The sequence below is a fragment of the Eretmochelys imbricata genome, chromosome 5, assembly GCF_965152235.1.
Source record: "Eretmochelys imbricata isolate rEreImb1 chromosome 5, rEreImb1.hap1, whole genome shotgun sequence".
Taxonomy (NCBI): domain Eukaryota; kingdom Metazoa; phylum Chordata; order Testudines; family Cheloniidae; genus Eretmochelys; species Eretmochelys imbricata.
In genome coordinates, this window is record NC_135576.1 from 86,784,115 (window position 1) to 86,798,992 (window position 14,878).

The 14,878-nt window shown below is 38.0% G+C and overlaps 1 protein-coding gene across 1 annotated transcript in view; it reads left to right on the forward strand.

The window, feature by feature from the left end:
• Window positions 1-293: 293 nt before the first annotated feature.
• Window positions 294-14,878, forward strand: part of CNTNAP4 (contactin associated protein family member 4) — a 292,066-nt gene continuing 277,481 nt past the window's right edge. The window contains exon 1 of the mRNA XM_077816377.1: window positions 294-378. Within this exon, the coding sequence (XP_077672503.1) occupies window positions 294-378 (85 nt within the window). The remainder of the gene's footprint in view (window positions 379-14,878) is intronic.

Here is a 14,878-nt window from a genome sequence, read left to right on the forward strand (position 1 = left end):
GTAAGCAAGCTGTACAGGGTAGTCTTGCAGTTTAGCCCTGAGTGATTCTGTGAAATTGGAGGAGAGATTCTTGCTGCTGCTCTTAAGGGATTGCTGTTGTTAGGGGAGGAAAAAAAGCAGATTTGGAGGTGTGTATGCATGTGTGAGCAGTTGCAGAGTGCATTTCACTGAGGAGTCTGACTACTGAGAAGCACTGAAAGGAGAGAGAGAGGAGGAAGCAAGAATAGGACTGAAGTGCAGAGCAGCTGTTTTCTAATACTCTAGTTCTTTTGGGTGCCTCAATAAATGTGAACATGGATTCTGTCACTGAAATCTTCTTCAAGCTGCTGTTTCTGTTATCTGTTCATAACTGGAAAACAATAGTGGCAGGAAATAAATGTAAGTATTACAAATGATTTAAAACTCAGACCAGACTGTTTTGAAAACTTCTGGGCTATTTTATTTGGCTTTGGAATAAATCTTGTTCTTGAAATAAATGCTTAATGCTTCTGAAAACATGACCACAAATAGCTAGCCTGAAAATGTTTCCTTGGCTGAGAAATGTCATTTTTTAAGTTCTAAAATCCGTCCTATATATTTATACAATTCTATATACAAAATTCTATTGAGAAGTTCCAGTATAATCTGAAATTAATATTTTAGCAAGGAATTGCATGTTCCATCCCCATTTTAATTTTTGTTTCCTCTTGAGAAGTGCTGCATTTTACAAGGAATTGTGTCTTACATTGAAATTACTGGAAGACTTCTACTGTATGCTGCATCAGCCTGGCTTTTAGCAATTTATAATTTGGAAGGCTGGTATCTGCATCTCCTGAAACAAGCTGGCACTCAAATAAATCTGATGTACAATAGTGTGCAGTTCATGAGTAAAGCAAATGTAACAAAGAAAAAATGTTGAGGACAAGATGTGCACTGACTGCTTAGAGAATAGTGTTCATATATGACTAAGGAAGAGGGCACCATCAGTAGCAGCAGAAAGTTGTGGGTTTGTTTTGTTTGTTTTATTTTTTTAAATGAGTAAACCATAGTTAGCCAATAGGGTGGTATTGCAATATAGAGACAGTGATCACAATATGTAAGAGAACCTGTCCTCTAGAAGGCAGATCTGAGGTAAATGTGACTTAGCACTGGGATCTTTTGGTTTCAGTGTTGAATCAAGTCTGACCATTTTCACCCTAAATGAATTTCTGACACTAATTTCTAAGCATTTCACCTGTTCAGTAATTGTTCTGAGTTTGTTTGGTTGTACTTTGTACTCAGTGGACCATAAGGATTTTTATTTTTGATACATCTGTTTGCCAGAACCTGGGAATGAGTGACAGCAGGGGATGGATGACTTGATGATTACCTGTTCTGTTCATTCTCTCTGGGACACCTGGCACTGGCCACTGTTGGAAGATCGGGTACTGGGCTAGATGGACCTTTGGTCTGACCCAGTAGGGCCGTTCTTATCTATCAGAATAGTTGCCTAAATGTCAGATGCTTAAAATGAGCAGCCTGTTTTGTTTTGGTTTTTAATCCAGTTAAGGGGCTGGCTGTGCAGCGTATGAATGGGGTAGGTTGAAACAGTGACTGCATTTTAAGAATGTGAATGTTGGTGCTACTGGGAGAACATTCAGGAATAACTTTACAGCACTGTAGCAGGGAACAGCTCTGTGCAAACATCTAAGCCATGAGAAGGAAGTTAGAAGTGCTGTGTGCTATGTGTACTGAAGAGTTTTCCTTTGGACAGCTTGTAAACTAAACATGCTACCATGAGCCTGATGACATTGCAGCACCAAAATGATCTTGTGCTTTCATTCAGTAATCATATCTCATTTGATACTCAAGTGCATAGAGTAGCCCTAAACATGAATAATAAGCTCCTTTGGTAAAATACTCTGCTGCAATCCAGTCTAAGCTTTAATTCTCCATCATTCTGCATCATATGGTTTATGAATACATTCATTTTCACAAAATCATAATTGAATCACACATTAATAGCATTTGGCAGTATGCACGAGACTAAATCAGATCAGAAAGGCATATTGTAAAATAGGACTTCCAGAATACAACAAAACAGTAAAGCACTAGAGGTCACTCTTACAATTTAAGAAACAAGGCTTGGGGGGAGGGGGGGATCAAGCTTTTCCCAGTATAGAATTATGAAGGGTCAAATAAATCAGGTGTGAACCACATTTATTGCATTTTCTCTAATACTTCTCAGAGAGAAGTCAAGCTAAGTTTATGTTGATAAATGAATGGCTATGTTAATACTTATTTTTTTCCTATTGAAAGTGATTTGCCTATATTACTTAGTAGTCAAAACATCCTTTCTAAGTAGAAAAATAAGTTTACTCCCCATTTTACAGATGGTTAAACTGATGCTTGGAGAAGAGAAATAACTTGCTTAAATTCATTGAGAAAACCAGTGTCAGAGCCAGGAATAAAATTTGGGAGATTTTTATCTCCACTAGGTTGTACCGCTCCCTCATTTCTCACAAGAACACAAAACATAATCCTGAAAAGGCACTTATTTCACATGGATAATTGTTTTTAAAGGCGCAGTGTACATCTGAGGTGGCGGATTATGTATTTAACAAAAAATGTAAGTTGTTTGTTTTCAAATGTCCTGGGAGTGTTGTGTCCCGTCCCCCAATTACTGCAAAACTATGCAGCAGTAGTTCTACTCTCCCTTTAACATACTTCACTTTCTTCATTAGAAGTTAACCACATGCTGAAATCCCTTTCAGAACTTGACTCTCCTATATGAATTAATGAATTAAAATAACTCAGAATAAACAGCTGTCACAATCAGATTCTTCGTTTGAATTTTCTTTGTTTTTAATATGATAAACCACAGTTATTCTTAGAGAAAATGGGATGACATTTTCATTCTTCTACTAAATCTACTGTTCGGGTTTTTTTCTGCTGTTCCTTTAATGCCATATACTGAAGATCATACTTCAGTTTTTACTTTATCCTTACTCAAACTTCCATTAAAATAAATAAAAAAACACCTGAGAAAGGAGATCTGGATTTCACCACAAAGTGTACATTCACAGATCTGCATTGCTTGTTGTATAAGCAACTTTTTCTGAGTTTGATCATGATCTAGATTGTGAATACCCCTTTTTGACACACACTGATATGTTCTGAAATTTTTCTTCTATCCATATTGTTCTGAGATATTCCTTCACTGCTTAAGGACATTTTAAAGTACACCATATCTGAAACTGAAAAACCGTATCATTTTGAAATTGAAACATGACATTTCTGTGGGTATATGTCCTTTCCTGAAGGATGACACTCTAAACGGTTTAGCACAGTAAGATAATGGTTATCACTGGGAACTCATACATTTTAAGTTCTGTACCAATAATGCTTCAGTTAAAGGTTTAAAAAGTAGTTACCTCTTCCCGAAGAATTAAAACTCCAATAGCATTTGAAAGGGAATTGACCTATACAGCCATAAATCAGAAACCATGAAAAGTCATATAGAAGTTTTAAAATAAGGATCAAGGCGAGTACTCTTGTAAAGTTTTGTTCGTGGGGCCAGCAAACATTTTTATTTTATTTGAAGCTGGCTCCACAGCCACAAATCAGTCAGTTGGTAAATTAGCTCCTGGATGCTTGCCTGAAACTTGGTCATGAAACTCTGATAGGTACAGCACTTCCTTTGAAATTCTCTGAAAATGAAGTGTTGCATGAAACATAATTAAATCTCACACACATTTCAACTCAACTGTGACCAAAACTATTAAGGATGATTTGGGGAATGAATGGAAATACTGCCAACAAATTAAAGAATTCTCACATAAAATCTCTTCTCTGTACACAGGTGAAGACCGAAAGCATGTACTTCTGCTTCGAATGTCTTTCATATCTAGAAGAGTTTTTATTTTCCGTCTAGCTATACCCCTGAACTCAAACATTCATTGTTCTATGATAATGACCATACTTTATGTAAGTCAGTCAACTGGTCTTTGTTTTGGAATTTCTTGTTAACATTACAATACAGAACCTCTCTTTTGCTATTAGAGAGTAGTATCTTAATCATATTGAGTCTTTCATAGCAGAGTATTCAGTGGATTTGGAAAGCAAAAGAAAAAAAATCTAAAAATGAAATAGCTCTCTAAGCAGAATACAGTAGATTACATGTAACGTATACTATCAACTGGTGTCACACATTAGGGACTATTGTATATGTTCCTTTTAAAGTAGTTTTTGTCTTTGCCTGTCAGGAGTACTGAGTTCACCACTAACTTGTGCAAATATTAATGATACTACAGTTTCCAAACTCTCAGGTATTATACTTTTTCTCTTTCAGTTTATAGATGAATATCCATTTATGGGTGGATAGAGAGAGAGAGAGATTCATAAATTAACTGCATCTCATAAAGTAATCATAACTATGGATCCAGTAAGAGTGCCTCCTTAAGACATGTATATACCTGTTTATGTGTAGCATAACGATAGAATGTAAGGAGTGGTGATATTCATCTGATAAATTTCACTTATGTATCTTTTGACAAGCTCACCTGTAGTCTGCCTAATCATCATGAACAGTAGGACTAGTTCTAACATTCAAAACTGAAGAGCAACTTCTAATAGCACCAATGGGGAAAAAAGGAAAAACAAAAAATCCCACCACCACATTGCTGGAGAAATGTTTCCTTCTTTCAAAAGTAAATTTTTCCCCAAAACTGACCACTGGTATTCTATAAGTAGTATGTTAAAGGTGCAGTATCTCACAGAAATGAGAGCTTTGTTCTATGTGAAAGTTAGGAATTCTCTCCTCCCCTCACATTCCCAATCACCACCCTTTTCTATTAGTATTCATATTTAGTTGTGGATTTTTTTTATGGTAGCACCCATTATTATGTGCTAGGTACTTTCCAAACACTCTAAAAGGACAATTCCTGGTTCAAAAAGATGATTATCTAAATATATCTTTTTAATCTTTCCAGTGGGACACAACTTTAATTCATATTTCAGATGTTATCAGACAACTTGTTCTGTATGAAACGGCTATCTTAGGCTATTTTAGAGGTTTCTGAAGTTCATAAATTATAATTTTCCTCTCCCTGAGACAAGCCTTCACTTTTAATTCATGTTGTTAAGGAATCCTGGTTTTACAGGTGGAAGGATACCAAAAATTGTACCAATAGCATTGTTTAAAACTCTGACGTATGTAAAATACTTTTTTCTGTAAAACATGCCCCATTCTATATGCTTGTGATGTGGTATAAAACATGCATTTGCACTTCTTCGACATGGTATGCATAACTAATTTGTGGTTTTGACACTAGTGAGTAATGTATCAATCCCAAATTGATGGTGATAATATCTTTATACCTCCACATGCCATCATGTACTGTCACTAATTTACTCAGACGCAACTCAAGACTCCTTTTCCCCCTGAATGGAATGAATGTGAAACACAGCATTAAGAGAGAGAGGGTTTTTTTTTTAAATGTCAATAGTGCACTTGGGGCATAACCTAAAGAGGCTAATGGGAAATTTTGGATAGGAATGGTTTATAGTATGGGTGGGGGGTGCATACACGTACACAAATAGAAAGCTCAAGGTCTAATATCTTGTATGCAGTGTAGTTGTAGCTGTGTCGGTCCCAAGATATTAGAGAGACAAAGTGGGTAAGGTAATATGTTTTACTGGGCCAACTTCTGTTTGGTGAGAGAGACAAGCTTTCGAGTCACATAGAGTTCTTCTGTGTAGCTTGAAAGCTTGTCTCTCTCATCAACAGAAGTTGCTCCAATAAAAGATATTACCTTATCCACCTTGTCTCTATAATATCTTTTAGAAAGACACTCAGTGGCCTTATCCTGATCATATTGACACCTTACATTTATGGCAATAAGAGCAGGATTGGGCTCCAAACCCTGTTTTTCAAAGTGAATTCTCTTCATGGTTCATTAGAAACTACTACTCTGCTTACAGTGAGCGGAGTAGTGTGAACTGGCAGATAAAAATTGATACCGCTTATGTTCCAGTTAATGAGTATTTTCAGTGCAATAATTTGAAAAGTGATTGAAGCCTGGAAACTTTTGACATTTTTAAATAGATTTAAATTAGTAACTACAAAATTATTATTTAAAGACCATACCTATTTAATAGACCAGTGCTGAAAAGTACTTCTAAGGCTTTAAATCACAAAGGAAAGAAAAACAATATAGAAGGAGGTCTATCCAGCTGGGTAGCGGGTCTAGTTACTTTTTTATTAAGGATATCTTATTACTTGATAGTGTTCAAGAATAAGATATTGCTTGTTCCTAACTGGTAAAGTGCCTGTTTGTTTCTATAACAGTGTTTGTGCAATTAGTATATTTACATGTGTGATCTTGAGGGAAAATTGGATTAGAAACAGCATGTTGGAATATTTGAATTTATGCAGTTAACCAGTAACTTATATCTTGCACTTTTAGACGTTTGAATCAGTCCACAATTAAATACCAATGAGAAAAGATTTAAAGGAATAATAGATTTTTAAACTGTAATTTTATAGGGGAAAAACTGTTTCAGCACGAGTCCTTTATCCACAAGGATATTATTCAATAATATTAAAAAAAAATCACCTCTTGTATGAAACTGTTGAAATGTACTCGACTTTATTCCTTGGCTGTGGCTGAATTTAATGGGTTGACCTGTTCAAAGTTACTGCAAAAATACAGTTTTTAGGAGAAATCTGTGAAATCTCACAACACACTCTGAGTTATGCAATATGAAGTACATGGTATTACTCAGATGCTGAGTAACTGAACAAAACACCAAACTAGCAGATTACGTGGAACAGCTTAATATGAGAACAAGTCTGTAGGATGCTGCTTTGGGCAAAAAGAAGACATCCAGGTGATATTTTACATTGATAAACATAATGTAGGTAGATTGTATTCCATGTTGGGAGCCTAATGCATCTGAGTTAACTCACCTGCAGTGTAATTTCTATGTGTCAGTCTCCTGTGGTTTGATTAAATGTGATCAGTATGTGTAATCTGTAATTACTGTAGGAGACAAAAAACTCAGCAACTACACATGTTCTTTTCACAGTAGCATATATTGAAGTAAAACTAATTATAATACAAAAAGATTTTGTTACACTGCCAGAAATTTTCCTTTAGCACTAATTAAATAGAAGAGTTAAGAGTGTACGTTGTAATCTTTCTAGTTTCTCACTGTGTATCACTAATTGTCTAGTATGCCTTATTTTTAAGGTACGTGGTGGCCTCTATTGGTTTCTGTGTCGACACAAAGTGTCCATATAAATCATGGCTTCAATAACTGGCCTATCTATGCCATGTCCTATTGATCAGCTTGTAAACAAGTGTGGGTGCATAGGAGCTGAAGGACACCAAAAAATAGTCATCTATCCTACTTGTTCCCCTGTGCTGTGTTTGGACACAGATGCACACCTTGCCCTCTTCTGAGAAGAACTATTCAGGCTAGTGCAGATGCTGGCCCAAGACACACCAGAGGTAGTGGGTAATGGCATAGTTGTGAGAGCCACTGAGTGGGAAGAGTGGAACACTGGGTGAAATCCTGGCTCCGCTGAAATCAATGGCAAACTCACTGATTTCAGTGGGACCACTATATCTGATGCACAGTTCCTTCTGGAACTCATGCTAGGGTGCTGCTTTTCCGCATCACTCCCTATTATAGGCTGTGATTTAAAGGCACGATTTAACCCAAAGCCTGCTAGAATTTATTGTTGTCTTTGTGCTGATGGCTTTTTTTAATAGCAGAAAGCAAGTTGTGTAAAAAGGGGTGTGAATGGTCAGTAATATACTACAGCCTCCACATTCCCCTCTGTCACAGTGATAAAGCAGAAAAGATTCTCAGTGCCATTATAGATCTTTATACAGTCTGAAAGACCTGACATTCTGTAAGCCAGTAAACCGTATGTCTCACTATAACTCTTTTCACTGATCAATGGAGGGATTCCTAGCTACTGTACAGAGGAAATCAAAATCTCTAGTTGGAAAGCATTTTGTAATCATGCCAAGAGTACTGATTGTTTTCTTTAAAGAAACATTCACTCATTTCCGTAACTAAGAAATATTCTTGAAAAGTGAAAAGCTGTACACCAGATCCTGAAGTCCTTACTCAGGCACAACTCTCATGGAGTTCAGTGGGATTTTTGCCTAACTAAAAATTGAATAAGAGCCTCCAGACATACTAGCAAGCAGTGATATTCTAGACGCTTTGGGTGTAACTGAGCTATTCATCACCTGTCTATATGAAAGTGTGATGGGTAACTGCCTTTTCATCCTGTCTTGTTCAGAGGATTCAGATACGGAGCTAGGTTGCTGATATGAATTACCCACTTATCCAAATTGACTAAAGAGAAACTGGGGGATGGGAGGAGACTGTTGGAATAACTTTAGGTTGTTCCCTTGCTTATGAAATCACTCTCTTGAGATGTGTGGAACCAAAAAAGCTGCCAGTGGGTCTATGAGATGATGGGTAGAATTTTTAAAAGCTTCTAAGTGGTGCTGAGCCCAAGACTCCCATTCAGAGCCCCATTTTCAAAAGTCACGTAAGCACTAAAGAGCCAAGTCCCACTGACTTTTAATGAGACTTGGGGGGCCAGCCCAAGACACTGGAATGATCTCTCACAGGATCTAAGGACTATCACAACCTCACCATCTTGCACTCCAAGTGCAAAGAGCATTTCTTTGACCTTGCCTTCTCTAATATAAACACATAGCAATGGGTGGGTGTGTGTTTGTTTATTTCTTAATGTTTTTCACTCTATTATTCATGGGATTTCAAACTCAGATCTTTATTGTACAGTGGTGCTCACTAGAGAGGACAGAAGGAACTTGAAAATGAAGTCATATTGTTTGAAGGACAGGACTCTACTTAATATACGCAAAATGGGCTAAGCTAAAGACAACTCAATAAAATTAAAAAAAATGCTTTTTTGGAGTGAAAAAGTAAACATGAGCAAATGAGTCAGACATTTCCATGTATCTGTTCAAACTAGCTGCAGTCTGCCCAGAAAAGGGCTTCATGCCATAGATGACAGGTTTCAGAGCAACAGCCGTGTTAGTCTGTATTCGCAAAAAGAAAAGGAGTACTTGTGGCACCTTAGAGACTAACCAATTTATAAGTGAGCTGTAGCTCACGAAAGCTTATGCTCAAATAAATTGGTTAGTCTCTAAGGTGCCACAAGTACTCCTTTTCTTTATGCCATAGATGTTAATTCCATGAGCCTATTTTTTAGTACTGTTCATTCCTGATCTAGTGATAAGCTGCTATGTAGAGTGATGCCATCTCTGCTGTCCCTCTCCTTTCTCCCAGAGTTAGGTACTTTTCATCTTTTTCACTTTTAGGTAGAGTCTTTTTTATATATATAAAATAACTGGAGAAAATATTTCTTGCACTCTTTCATCCTTTAGAAACTGTAGTAGAAAGTGTGTCTGTTTTAGTCTCCTGTGTATTACTCTCTGCAGAATCACTACTGTCTGGGATTGGACTGTGCTTTTTCTCTCCCAGTTTCCAGTTCTTCTTTATGTTACAGATTCTGTTTGAGTCTTTTTTTTTTTTTTACATTTCTTGGAAATGAGATATTCTACCACTGTGATAATACTCTGCAGGGATCTACAACAATATAGCTAAACACAGATTGGAAAACCTTAATTTAGAATTTCCTGCTTTGATTTTCACCTATAGTGGAATGTATATGTTTCTGTGTCATATATTTGGTGAGAGAATGAAATTCTTTCAGTGGATGCATTTCTAAGATATTGCCCCAGGTGCTGAAAATATATGTTGAGTTGCATATACTATACTAAGCTTCATTGTTTATCAGTGCCTGTTTGAGCATTATGATTAAAAGATCTATTATCAGTATATTGTTAGAATGGCAGATCATGATGACTCAGTATATATAGGGAATGCTGAATATCTGTGTTTATTTATATGAAAGACTGGAATGATTCCATGGTGTCACAAATATTCCAGGAAACGGTTAACCAATACATTATTTTTAAAAATGAGAGATTTATGACTTTTTCACACCTGTGCTCTTATGTGTCCTTAACAGACATGTTATGTTATGGTCTCTTGTGTCTGCACTTATAACATATTGTTTATCCGCATGATAGAAATAAATGTTGAGATCCCAAATCTGAGGTTGGGTAAATATGCTTTGCTCCAGGTCCCTGACACAAAGCAAACTTGATCGGTAGCAGATCTGGCCCCTAGAGGATTCCTGTGTAATGGAGATACTGTAGTGGCTCTTACATCACTGCCTTTTCCAGCTGCTATCATCAGGGAGTGGGTGTCCCTCTGCCTTGGTGATCCCAGCTACTAGAACTATACTTAAGGCCATGAGCAGCCCTGAACAGAAATGGGGAAGACAAAGGCAAGTCTACAGATCCATTCACCCTCTTCTACGGCCGGCAGATCAGATTGTGTGTAAAGGGAAGCACATGTTGCACCTTTTCAAAGCATAGTCCTATAAGATGGTGAACGTTTCTTGTATTGAGTCTCTTCAGCAAACATGGGAGATGGTTAAAGGTTCTCAAGCTCTTAGAGCAGCTGCTCAGCATGTTTCCCAACTTCAGCTTTAAAAAAATGGCTTATACTCTTCAGCAATCTGCTAGTGAAAGTACATGAAAACCAGTATCTGAATCTCCATCTACTTCATCCTGAAATCTGTATTTCTTCCAGTCTGAGAATTTTTCAGTTTCTCCTGATTCTGATTCAAATAAAAAAATCAAATCGGACTCCATTGCACAGGTGAAAGAGAACATAGGTAAGGAGGTGGAAATGTGCTTTTCCTTGAGATCTGAACAAAAACTTAATTTCCAAAAACTTAACCTTAGACTCAGAAGAAAATCAGTCAAGAAATCAAAACGCCCTTTAAAACAATGGGCCTGATTCATCTCTCTGTGTCACCAGTTTTAGACTGTGTAATCTTATTGATGTCATTTGGGATACTCCTGATTTATATCCACATATGAGAAGAATCTCCTGCAAATTGACATTGATATGGATAGTGTTGCTCATGCTGATACCAGTTATGAAAGTGGACCTGTGCAATATGAGGAACATAATGCAAGCACTAGTGGTTTGAGTGCTGGGAGGGAGGGATGAAGATGATGATAAAATAGGGTTTTTCTGTGTCCATCTTCTGTGATTCAAAGATGATGGTGGGATGCACCAAAAAAGCTGTACTTCCTGATTCTACTTCCCCAGCATATTCTTCATCACCAGAATACACACTGTTTCACTCCTCAATGTTTAATACCAATATTTGTTACTGTTCTGAATTGAATTAACTGAGCTGCACACTGTACAGTTTTTGCACAGTGCCCAGATTATGCACTGTCATATTGCAAAATATTTGAAGTATCCTCTTATATTCAGTTTTCTTCTCATCTGTCTTTCTCCATTACACTAGGAACCATCTGTCCCAGATCTGGTTGAGCTCCTCCAGGTCAGACACCTGTCAGACTGCTGTGGAGATCCAACTGTTGCATCTGGTGCTTAATTTGTAATGAAAGAGGTGCTGGGGCTCATCCAATTTTTTTTTTTTTTACTTTCCTAACTGATGTGGCAAGCCAAAGCGTGCCAGGATTATAAACTGCCAAGCCTAGAGGTGCCAGGGCTCACCCGTGGCAAGCCCTGGCACAAATTAAAGCACTGGCTGAATCTCATATCCTTAGCTTGTTGGGGCTTCACAGAGTTTAGGCATTGTCCCTGGCTTTTGGCCAGGTAGGTATGCACTCTGGATGTACACCTTGTGTCTGACATCCCTCTTGGCAGTGGGGACCCTCCAGTCAATTTCCTAGGCCCTAAAACTTCTGCCAGTTCTGTCAAGCCTCCCCAACAGCTCTTGTGTGTTTACCACAATCCCACAAATATTTTAACCTTCTGTTTTACAGTTTATCTCATTACATTACACCATCGTTCATCAGTTGTTAATCACTGAGGTGAAAACCCTCTGTAGGAAATGCCCTTCTCATCACTGAGCATCACATATTCTTCACTGTTATGTGGTGCATCTCAAAAAGAGAAGCTACATACAAAAGTTACTGTTTTGGAGCCTCCTTTAAGGACAGACACTTACCTCCTGAAATGCTGATACGCATGAGGAGGTCTTTTTGAATCCACTTCAATCACTTTAAGAAAGTTCCCAAGAATGTTGCTTTCCTTTCAGTAACTCATTCAGAAGGAATTCCATGTCCTACATGACTGAGCATATCATTTATCAAAAAGTAGCAGTCACTGAATGTGTCATGTAAGAGATGGTTAGAGTGTGGTCTTCTTCTGCCCAATTGACCACGAAGGAATACTTCTAGCGGATTTTTGAAGAGTTCATTATGGCCCTCAGTAGTTCAATATTGAAAATATAGCATTAATTAAAGTGTTCCCACTTATTCAAATATTCAGGGGGGGATCTAAATGAGGGGAAATCCAGACATTAGTCAGGCGTCCCTTGTATCAGAGATGGATGATGATTATTTCAGTTCTAATTTCCCCTCCCCTACACAGGGTCAGTGATTTCTTAACGTTAATATATTAACTTTTAAGAATATTTTAGCTCTTAATATAAAATGCTCTCCTCAGAGCTTTGGATAAAAATAGGAAATGTGCATAGCAGCATTAGGCTTGATCAAACTTGGATCAATGTGTTTGCTTAGAAATAACATTTAAATATACAGATAATTCATTTCAAATAATGTATTAACATTTTTGTCTCTCGAGTGTTTTTTGGTATTGGTTTTGCTGCTTAGAAATGTGTGGTTTTGGGGTTTTTTTTTAATCAAGTGCAGAATGTCTTATGATGCCAAGGAAAAAAATGTACATGATTAATCAAAAGCAAGTTTTGAAGAACCACTGCTCTGAGTTACTGAGGCAGTATATTTTATAACCCTTCCCCCTACTCTTCCAATATAAATCACAAGCCCAAATGCCAGACTGTAATTTTCCTGTAGCAGCAATGTTTTCCTAGCATGTTCTCCAACGGTTGGAATTGTCTCTGGCTCAGACATATGGTTTGGATGCTGATGAACTGCCTTGGCTATTGTGCTCTGTGTGGTGGTTCTGATCCTAAAAAATCTGGAGTTTTCCACCCATTGTACTGAATACTTGTAGAAAGATTCTTCCATAGTAGTTATTCACTTGGGATTTCTGTGATTATTTGAATGTATTAAAGTATGAGTGCTGACAAATTTTAAGAAGTGACCAATGGTTAACTTAAAATATATTAAGAGTCAATTTTTAAAAGTGACTTCAACCTGCTGGACCTATTTTGCAGGCACCATCTTTTATACAGATAAATAGACTAAAATGCAAAGGGTGTTTAGGCATGTAACTGTCATTTGCAGCTGCAGTATTGCCAAATCTCATGATTTTTATCATGAGTCTTATGATAATTTGGTGTTTTCCTTAAAGCCCTGGTTTTCAAATGATTGCTTGAGAATCTCAGCTTTCATTTTAAAAAAAGTAAGCTTCTAGCCCATATGGTTGTGGAGGAAAGCCAGAAAACGTTAAATCAATACACCCTAAAGGCTCAGTAATGAGGGGGCAAATAAAAAGAACTCAATTCATTGGATTAAAAAAAATCTGATTTTAAAACTGGCCTCAATGTTTTGGAGTCTGACCCATAAATTTTGAACACCCCGGGGGTTGGCAGGACTGCACATGCAAATGATAGTGAACCCCAGATGATTTTTTTTACATTTTGAGACCAATCAGAGCTGTTTTACCTAGTTCTACACTGGCAAACAACATAATGAGATACAATTTTTGTTAGCTTTAAAAAATGCTTAATTCTCATCTCATCTCATTCCTTGCCACCCTAATGTGGTACTATTGAACACAGCCATTCCTCTTCATAACTCAGGAGTTTCAGCTTCTGAAAATGTGAATTCATTTCAGCAGAGTATACGCAGGCATGACAAACAGTTTAGGAAGGAGTCTGTTATTTTTAACAGTTCTAGTGGGACTAGCATGCCTTTTAAGTTGATTGGTGAATTTCATTTACACTGTCCAGAAGGTGCCCAGATGGAGAAGCTTCCTGATCACTCTGCAGATTTTGTGAATGAAGCATGTTATAAAGCACACTAGCACTGCTAGATTTGTGTTTAGAAACTGTTGCTTACAGGTGTAGCATGGCACCAACAAAGTTGTGGAAAGAACTACAGTTGAACATGGCTGGTATTATGATTCATGGGATCATAAGTTACTGAGCAGCAACTACCTGGTTTTCCAGTACAGCCTTTCTGCTTCTAGTATTGTGTACCAACAGATATGTTGATTTATATTCTGCTGTTTATGGTTAGTAATGATTAGGTCCCTACCAAATTCACAGCTATGAAAAACCTGTTACAGACTGCAAAATCTTGTCTCCCTCCCCCACCTCCCTGTGAAATCTGGCCTTGTGTGTGCTTTTACCCTATACTATGAGGGAGATCAGTGTTTCTCATACTGGGGGTCGTGACACAAAAGGGAGTTGCAGCGGGGTTGCAAGGTTATTTTAGGGGGTTGTGGTATTGCCACCCTTACTTCTGCACTACCTTCAGAGCTGGGTGACTGGAGAGCAGTGGCTTCTGGACAGGTGCCCAGTTCGGAAGGTGGCACCCCACCAGCAGCAGCGCAGAAGGAAGGGTGGCAGTACCATACCATGCCATCGTTCGTTCTGCCCTGCTGCTGGCGGTGGCTCTGCCTTCAGAGCTGGGCTCCCGGCCAGCAGCCGTCACTCTCCAGCTGCACGGCCCCGAAGGCAGCGTCGCCGCCAGCAGCAGTGCAGAAGTAAGGGAAGCAGTACTGCAACCCCCCTACAATAACCTTGCGACCCCCACACAACTCCTTTTTGGGTCACGACCCCTACAGTTACCACTCTGAAATTTCAGATTTAAATAGCTGA